The sequence below is a fragment of the Lynx canadensis genome, chromosome A1 (assembly GCF_007474595.2).
Source record: "Lynx canadensis isolate LIC74 chromosome A1, mLynCan4.pri.v2, whole genome shotgun sequence".
Classification (NCBI taxonomy): domain Eukaryota; kingdom Metazoa; phylum Chordata; class Mammalia; order Carnivora; family Felidae; genus Lynx; species Lynx canadensis.
This window is the reverse complement of record NC_044303.2, coordinates 93288433-93297788: the sequence shown is the minus strand read 5'-3', so window position 1 is coordinate 93297788 and position 9356 is coordinate 93288433. Positions and strand designations below refer to the sequence as shown.

The following is a 9356-nucleotide window of genomic DNA, read 5'->3' as shown; positions in this document are numbered from 1 at the left end:
ATTATTCCTAAACCTTTGAAATGGGAGGTATCTGCAAAGTTAAAATCTGTATTTTCCATTTCTGCATTCACTGACTTGAGACATATTTCATACAAGTACTAGAAAGCAGCATTTGTGGGCTGTTTTTGGGGGGTGGGTCCTTCCCTGGCCTAAGAAATTGAAAAAGAGCATGCCCATCAGGGGCTCTAGCAATAGTGTCAGTGAGATGGAGAAGTTGCTGGTGTCCTCCTGGCCCCGTGTGTGTGTGTGTGTGTGTGTGTGTGTGTGTGTGTGTTAATTCCCAGCCTTGCAACATCTACCAGGATTCATTTGTCAAACAGTAGGTTTGATAGTATTTTCTTAGTGGATTGGCTGGACAGTTCAGTTAGAACACAAACTGTATCGTGTGCGTTACAGATGGGAAGAAGTACGAGCATGCTCACCAGCCATAGGGTTGGGTTTGGAAAAGGAATTGAGCCCTTTGGTACAACTCTTGGGTGGACATACCAGTAGAGCCCTAATCAAGTATCCCAAGTCCTCAGCACCGGGCCCAAGGACCCTCCGCATTTCTGGGTCTTATTTACCAACAGTGGATATGGCAAGAAGAGGAAAGAGTAGGTCAGACTAACAAAGACAAAGAATATGTGCCTGTTGATAGTCTACATCACATGACACAAAAAATAGCCATAGGATCAGGAAATGAATAAACAAATCCAGAGTCCAGTAACTTCCTTTAAGGATTAATGAGACAAATGGGAGAATTTATAAACTACACTGCCAGGTGTTCAAAGTTGTAAGACAGGCAGGTACTGGGGTTGATGAGCATTTGTTGCCTTTTACTGGAAATGGTAATAAAAAATGTCTACCATCATTTGGAAAAATAGATGCTAGGCTTCCTAAAGCCCTTCTGATATCTCTTTGTACATTAGTTTTGTGGCTGAGAAGAAAGAGGCTCAGCAGGATTGAGGCTATTCAAGTGCATAGAGCTAGCAAATGTCAGGACTCAGTTCTAAACCCCATTCTTTGAACCTCATGCTCTTTCCACTTCGTTATTCCACCTCTCAAGACCAGGCAAAGTTGAAAAACAGTAAGTCTATAGAATTTTAATCCACCCCTTGAGATTTGTATTAAACCTAACCAACAGGTTTCCCCCCCAATAACCATACTCTCTTTTCGAATATAATACCCTCCTTTTGGAACATAATTATTTGATTATTGCAGATGCTTTGGTGTGAAGGGGTTCTTGGAAAAACAATTACCAAGGGAGGAACCATGAGGGAGAAAGCTTATAAAATGTCCTAGATGAGGAAACTGGGTGGCTTTGTCAGTGGAGCATCCAACTTTGGCTCAGGCCATGATCTCACGGTTCGTGGGTTTGAGCCCCGAGTCAGGCTCTATGCTGACAGCTGAGAGCCTGGAGCCTGCTTCGGATTCTGTGTGTGTGTGTGTGTGTGTGTCTCTCTCTCCCCCTCCCTATTTGTGCTCACTCTCTCTCAAAAATGAACAAATGTTTAGAAAAATAAAAAAATTCCTAGATCTATTACCTGCTATAAACTTGGTTCATCTGCATTTCTTGATAAGCATGGGATCTTCTCTGTAATGGCCAGACTGTGACACTGTGTATAAGTAGGAGAAATTAAGAAAATTACTGAGGAAGGTGGTGCTGTGGTAATTCAAAATGATTTGTGGTAGCCATGTGTTCTTGCACTGGCTGTAGAGAAACAGGGAGACCTGGTGGTAGGCTGGTAGGTGTAACAACATACTCAATTATTGGTAGAAATTTTGAAAAACAATGTGCAAATTAGAGCAAGGCATAGATCCCCATAAAAGAGAAGCCCTCTGAGGAGCCCTGAGAGGATTCTGCCTCACGTTGAAGCCATGTGGGAAGAGACCTTGGTGATGTTGCATGAAGTAGGGTTCATTCAGCAATCGACCACAATACCTATGTAATGGACGGGTCTTCTCTGCCTCTTCCAAATTGTGGTTATTTGGTATTTTTTTAAATACACAAACAGAAGATCATATGCTTTTGTTGAATCATTACCAGTCTTCATACACAGTAAAACCTTGCTTTGTAAGCATAATTCCTTCCAGAAACATGCTTATAATCCAAAGCACTTGTATGCCAAAGCACATTTCAAGAACCATTGGCTCAGTTGTGATCATGTGACGTTTGGTGTCATGTACTACTCATATTGCAAGACATCGCTCATTTATCAAGTTAAAATGTATTAGAAATGTTTGCTTGCCTTGCAGAATACTCACAGAACAAGTGACTCACAATCCAAGGTTTTGTTGTACTTTGTTGTACGGGAAAAACTTGATCAAATTGGGGAACTGAAGAATGCCAATGTATAGGAGCTGCAGTTAATCAGGAAGAGGAGAACAAACACAAGGTAATGAAATCTAAAATCTAATTTCTCTCTTCTTCAACAAGAGGAACTATATGTTATTCTTTCCCTACTCTTGTCACATATTCTGGGATGGTGGTGCCAGTTGGTCAACAAGATAATAAACATCTGCTATTCTGCCTTTTAGTCACAATAAAGGTAGAATAGACAAGAATTAACTGCATCAGTTGCCAGAACAAATCATCTTTTCAAAATTTCTCTCTATTACATCCAGTGTCTACCACAAATATATGATCTACTCTTGTATACAACCCCGAATACCTAAAAGAAAATTTTAATTTTGTCCTTGGAATCGACATCCCTGTGAAGTGGGATTTGGGAGTTCACTGAACTCAGAAGTATGTTCCTTTAATCTGCTCTAGAAGTTTTTCTTTCTCACTTACTATTAAAAGACTTTCCTCATCCTTGATGAGGTCTTGTCCTCATCCTACATGGACATATACAAGATGTGCAAATGAGTTTCCTTTTCAGCCACTTCAGACGGGTAGTAAACTGTAAGCAATTCTCATGCAATCTAAAGGAATCATACCTTTATGTCCTTGATCTTGAATGGAAATGTTTGATTTTTGCATCAGTTATGGAGAATAAATGTGAAAGTGATTGAATTATTGAACTGTGAAAAGTGATGAAATCAATTACTCTAGTGTTTTGTGTTATAGAAGAAAAATACTTGGCATGCTAGCATCTCGCAGCCTGGTATGGTTATGGTACACCAGACATGGTGTATGGTGTAAAATAAAGGGGGGAGAGGGCAAGAGCAGATTTCTCTGAAAATGAAGGAGTAAATTTTAGGTTTGGATCAATCCAAGCAGATTAGTTGAAGAACTTTCCAATTTGTGCCTTATTTTTGTGACGTGTTACCCCTATCACTGCTATCAGCTCTCCCTGTAGGCTCTGAAGAACACCGCCAGATGAGGGGATTCCACACTGCTATCACCTCTACAATGGTTCTCTTCAACCCAGTCGATTCTTATAGTAAATCTGGGAAGAGATGTGCTGGCCACAGCTAACTATCCCATCCCCTTTCACTGCATCTGACTTTAAACCACCCGTGAAACAGATGTGATGAAATTCATGAAATTTACTAGGTGCTATTTACTTTGTACCAAATATGTGAGTTACAGACCCAGAGAGGGCCATTTGTAAGGTGATAAGTGACATGTTAAGAGTTAGGCTCGTTAATATACATTATACTGTTAGGAACTATGCAAACGGATGCATATATGGATATGCAGGTGTATAATCCAAACTGAGCATATCAAGGGCCTCCCATCATAAACAAACACAAGGGAAAAGATGAAATAACTAGTTGACAGCAAAAATTCTTTGGTATGAGTTCACAGTGGTATACTCTGCCCCTTTCTTTGAATGAATTTCCTGGTAAATTGGGAATAAAAATAATTCTTTTTTTTTAACGTTTATTTATTTTTGAGACAGAAACAGAGCATGAGTGGGGGAGGGGCAGAGAGAGAAGAAGACAGAATCCAGAGCAGGCTCCAGGCTTTGAGCTTTTAGCACAGAGCCCGATGTGGGGCTCAGACCCACGAACCATGAGATCATGACCTGAGCCGAAGTCGGACACTTAACCAACTGAGCCAGCCAGGCACCCCAGGAATAAAAATAATTCTTGAAAGTATTTTTGCACCCCAGATCGATTGATTATCTATCTATATATGCTTTGATATAACCGCTCCACCTTCCACATAATTTGGAAACAAATAGAATTAGTAAGGGACAAATGGAACTGTAGGGGCGCCTGGGTGGCTCAATTAAGCATCCGACTCTTGATTTCGGCTCAGGTCATGATCTCATGGTTCATGAATCTCAGCCTGGCATTGGGCTCTGTGCTGACAGCGTGGAACCTGTTTGAGAGTCTCCCCCTCTCTCTGCCCCTCCCCCACTTGCATCCTCTCTGTTTCTCTCAAAATACATAAACTTAAAAAAAATGAGACACTGTAAACTCAGAATAATAAGCTGGCTGTATCAAATGAAATGTGACTATAATGTTTCATAATGGGGAAAATGTTAGCGAATGAATAGGTTACAGAGTGATGGCAAATCGTCTTCTGACCGGCCAGACATTGGGTGATCAAAGGTATCAACACATATCAGACAATAACCAGTCATTTTAGCTTGCAAATAATGTGGGAAGTGAACCTTTAGAAATGTCAAGTGACCAAACAGGTATGTGCAGAAATTAACTTTTTTTTTTATTATATATCATATAATGTAGTAGTAAAGTTTGAAGTGCATGAATAAAAAGTTAGTGAAATTACAGGAGGAACAATCTATAGAGCGATAATAGGTGCATTCCTTGTGCATCTGAAAGGAAAAGAAAAAAGAGTTTTCACTCATTTTGGCCTAAAACTTAGTGTCAGGTTCCCAGGATTCTGACATCAGAACCCGGATAACGCTGATTAGAACCATAGGGGCTTTACAATAAAAGCTAAAATATTGACCATATGATGGCAAAAAGTCTTAGTTTGTGGTTAACTGATTCTCTTCTAGCTACTCTCTGATGAAGTTGGTGGCGCTGTGGAGGAGGACCGCCGTCTCCTGGACGAGGATCGGGACCGCTCGGCGTTGTAGGTGACATGCTTGTCGTAGTTCTCCATCTGAGCCTCCAGGACATCTCTCTGCTGCTGTCTGATGGTCTGGCTGATGAGCCCAGGAAGGGCGTGGATGCTGCCAATCAAAGTCTCCAGTTTCGTTTCCACGGTAACAATCCTCTTCTCAAAGTCTTCGCTCCGCTCATTTAGGTCGGAAATCATGTCATACATGATGTTCTGGGTCTGCAAAACAGGGCGGACACGGGTAGAGCAACAGGAACTCAAGGTTTCACGACACTTGCCCAGGAAGTGAGCTGTCCGCTCTCTTCAACCCTTTGTTGAAGCTGTCTTGTTTCCCTCTAGAGGGCCGCCTGGGTAGCTCATCCGGTTAAGTGACCCACTCTTGATTTTGGGTCTGGTCATGATCTCACGGTTCATGGAATGGAGCCCAAGGTTGGGCTCCGTGCTGCCAGCGAGGAGCCTGCTTAGGATCCTCTCTCTCTCTCATTCTCTCCCCCCTCCCCCCCCCCGTTTGTGCTTGCTTTCTCTCTCTCGCTCTCAAAATAAATTAAAAAAAAAATAACAAAATGTGCTCTTAGCTGCTTCACAACCTCTTAATGGTGATAAATGAACCAACTGAATAAGGGAGTTACTGTTCATGATACAGGCACCTCATTTGAGTTTGGCCACGGAGACAGAGTGCATTAGCTTTATTTTTTACTACATAGTCTGGAGGCTATGTGAACAACATCCATTCATTCAGAAAATACTGAACCCCTATGGCATGGCAGCGCTAGAGCCGTATTAGTAAGCACAGCACTAAAGAAATACTTTGAAAGGAATAGTGTCTTGCCTCATAGATATATTCCTGAGATGACATTATGCAGTATATACTTATCATTATCAATTATATATCTAGTAAAATGTTATATTATTTCCAAGTGGTCTGTTTTATCATTTGACCTTACAGTGATGTAAGAGTCTGCCCCATCTTTGTTCAAGGTGTGTCTATGGGAGAGCCACGTTTGTAAATATTAATCGAGAACATCTTTCAGTCTCACATGTGCTACCCACCTTATATGTATGATATATGTATGCTGTCCTACAGGTAAGTTGTTGAGGATGTCACTATCTTCTATTCATAAGACATCAAATATTCAGGTGCACCTGGGTGGCTTATTCGGTTAAACATCCGACTTTGGCTCAAGCCATGATCTCACAGTTCATGAGTTTGAGCCCCGTGTCGGGCTCTGTGCTGACAGCTCAGAGCCTAGAGCCTGCTTTGAGTTCTGTGTTTCCTCTCTCTGCCCCTCTCCTTCTCATGCTCTGTGTGTGTCTCTCGCTCTCAAAAGTAAAGAAACACTTTTTTAAAAAGCATCAAATATTCAACATTTACATGCTTATATAGTATGTTATTGATATACATGAAAATGAATATGATTTACTTGTGTTATTTTATGAGACTAGGACAAAGAGGTGTGATTTTCATAGATGATATTGGAAGCTTTATAAAGAACATAGCTGATTTATCGAACAAACAACAAAATGTATTGAGAGAGGCCCCTTTAAAAGCATTTGTTGTTAAGGGGCACCTGGGTGGCTTGGTCGGTTAAGCGTCCGACTTCGGCTCAGGTCATGATCTCACGGTTTGTGAGTTCGAGCCCCTCATTGGGCTCTGTGCTGACAGCTCAGAGCCTGGAGCCTGCTTCAGATTCTGTGTCTCCCTCTCTCTTTCTCTCTGCCCCTCCCCTGCTCATGCTCTGTCTCTCTCTGTTTCTCAGAAATAAATGTTGAAAAAAAAGTTTTAAAAAGCATTTGTGTTAAAAGGCTAAAAACTTCCATATATGCTATAATACCTCTTTTGGACCTAGCTCAGGAAAATGGAAGGTCACTGATGACAAATACTCATATTTAAAAAAAATATATCTGTTTAGGGGAGCCTGAGTGGCTCAGTCGGTTAAGTGTCTGACTTCATCTCAGGGCATGATCTCATGGTTTGTGGGTTTGAGCCCCGCATCGGGCTCTGTGCTGACAGCTGAGAGCCTGGAGCCTGCTTCAGATTCTGTGTCTCCCTCTCTCTGCCCCTCCCCTGCTCACTTGCTGTCTCTCCCTTTCTGAAAAATAAATAAGACATTAAAACAAATTAAAAATATTTGTTTAAATGTTTATTTTGAGAAAGACAGAGTGTGAGCGGGGGAGGGGCAGAGGGAGAAAGAGAACACACATGAGAGAACATCTTAAGCAGGCTCCGTGCTTAGTGTGGAGCCCAACGCAGGACTTGATCCCATGAACCTTGGGATCATGACCTGAGCTGAAATCAAGGGTCGGATGCTTAACTGACTGAGCCACCCAGACAGCCCTAAATATTCATATTTTTAAAGTGGAATTTACTTGAAAGGGACAACCAAAAATCAACCAGATAAATCTTATAAGTGTGAAAGAGGAATCTGGGAACTATTAATGTCCTTTTAAAAAGTAGTATGATTTTTTTAAATAATGAAAAAAGAATCATAAATTATGAAAACTGATTCCCTTTTTTTTTAAAAGATGATGTCCATGTTCTTAAAAAACTATTTCACAGTCTTCTGAGTTGGCTTAAAAGTAAATAAAAAACAATAATTTTATCAATGAGTCCTATGGAGCCCTGAAGGTCATGGTCAAACCCAGAATGCAGTTCTCCTCTCAGAGGGAGGAGACTGAAGGACAAATATGAAACCCAATGGTATTGTCTCATATTCCATGTACATTTTCCACGGTACTTTCAAGTCACTGTAAGTAGGAAGGCTTTTAGAATGGGGTTTGAATAATTTATATAGGGAAAGAGCATGTGAAGAAAAATCTTTTAAGGTGGACCATCATGTTAGGGCTAATTGTTGGTTTGATGTGCAACACAAAGTTGGGGTATCCTCCTCCCAGTGCATTATCAGTCACCGTGCAGGGCTTCATTCCAACACACCTCACCATGAAGGCTGAGACCTCACCCATGCTTACCTTTGCTAGGTCCACCAAGGTGTTGGCTTGGTCATTCAGTTTCCTCTGCTCCATTTTTACACTTCTTAATCTAAAAGACAGAATCTCAAGTCAGAAGGGTTCCTTCCTGTCTACTGCTGTCATAACGCCTTCCAAAGAGCATGCATAAAATCGACAAGAGCAAATAACTGCATGGATAATGCCTTGAACATTTGGGGGTCAAGTTCAAACTGGTTATGTATCTGGAACAATGAGAAGCATGCTTCCCCAACACCGCAAAAAGGAAAGGAGAGAGAGAGAGAGGAGAGTAAGAGATGAGGTGTCCTTAGGACAACTATTTACCAGGGAGTTAAAAGTTGAATCGGGAGAGAGGCTCATAAGGACTTAACCATATGAGAAAAGCCAAAACATTCCTTAAAATCCCAGTATCATTTCAAATAGACATAGGAAGAAATAGGCAAAGCGACTAGACTTTCATCAATGTTGGAGCAGTGAGCACCTTCCTATGCCTACATGACTAGATACACAGGATAGCCCTGTTCAGTTTGAGATGGATTGGGTTAGGTATTTGAACCTGATGAAAACACAGTGATAAGTGAGATTCTTAGTAGCAAAAATAAGACTTTTATTCAACCAGCAGCAAGAGAACCCAAAACACATAAGTCTCTTATTCTTCATTGTGTTTTGCTCGACTTTTATCTTAAACTGCCATCGAATTTGAAGGGAAGCCAGGCCATTTCCTTGGGAGAATTTCCCTTAATTTTTTTCTTGTAGATAAAAGTCAGCGGACAATTAAAATGTCTGACAGATGGGGTTTCTGGTTGTAAACTTACTTTTAGATGCTTTTAAATATCAGTGCATATATCTGATTGACAGTCAAAACACTGCTGTTAAAAAAAAATCTTTCTTAAGGATGACTTTTACTAGTCCTTACTTTATTTACTATAATATTTTTGAAAACATATTTATTGGGTGCTTACTCCCTACAAAGAAATTAAGATTTTCCAACAGGAGAAAAGGGGTTGTTTGTTCTTTAAGCCAACAATCCGAGCCATGCTCCAAATGAGAAGCACATTTCTCTTGGGTACTTAGTTTAAAAACAAAAAACAAAAAACAAAATCCATGCTAACCTTATTACCTGTAAATGACATGTCATTTACAGAGTATAGTGTCGATGTTGGAGACAGTAATCTTTATAATTTCCCAATTTCAACGAAAGGTAGTTACAAAAAAAAAGGATGAAAAATTCACAGGGCAAGATTTTACTGCCAGGGAGATTTTTACAACAAATGTTCAGTAGTGCGCAGTGATTTTGTTTTGAAACTACGCTATGCAATATGTCACCAAGTCTGCTTGACAGTGAAGACAGACTTCCTTCTGCCAGTATGGGTTTAACTGACACCTGCCTATAACATGATATTTAACAATGTAAAACAGCTTAAGGTTA

At 40.6% G+C, this 9356-nt stretch overlaps 1 protein-coding gene across 1 annotated transcript in view; it reads right to left on the bottom strand.

Moving 5' to 3' along the window:
• Nucleotides 1–4579: 4579 nt before the first annotated feature.
• KCNN2 (potassium calcium-activated channel subfamily N member 2) overlaps nucleotides 4580–9356 on the bottom strand; it is a 157138-nt gene continuing 152361 nt past the window's right edge. Inside the window, exons 7-8 of the mRNA XM_032592690.1 lie at nucleotides 7931–8000; nucleotides 4580–5182 (exon numbers count right to left, since the gene is read on the bottom strand). Of these exons, the coding sequence (XP_032448581.1) occupies nucleotides 4895–5182; nucleotides 7931–8000 (358 nt within the window). The 3' untranslated portion in view covers nucleotides 4580–4894. The remainder of the gene's footprint in view (nucleotides 5183–7930; nucleotides 8001–9356) is intronic.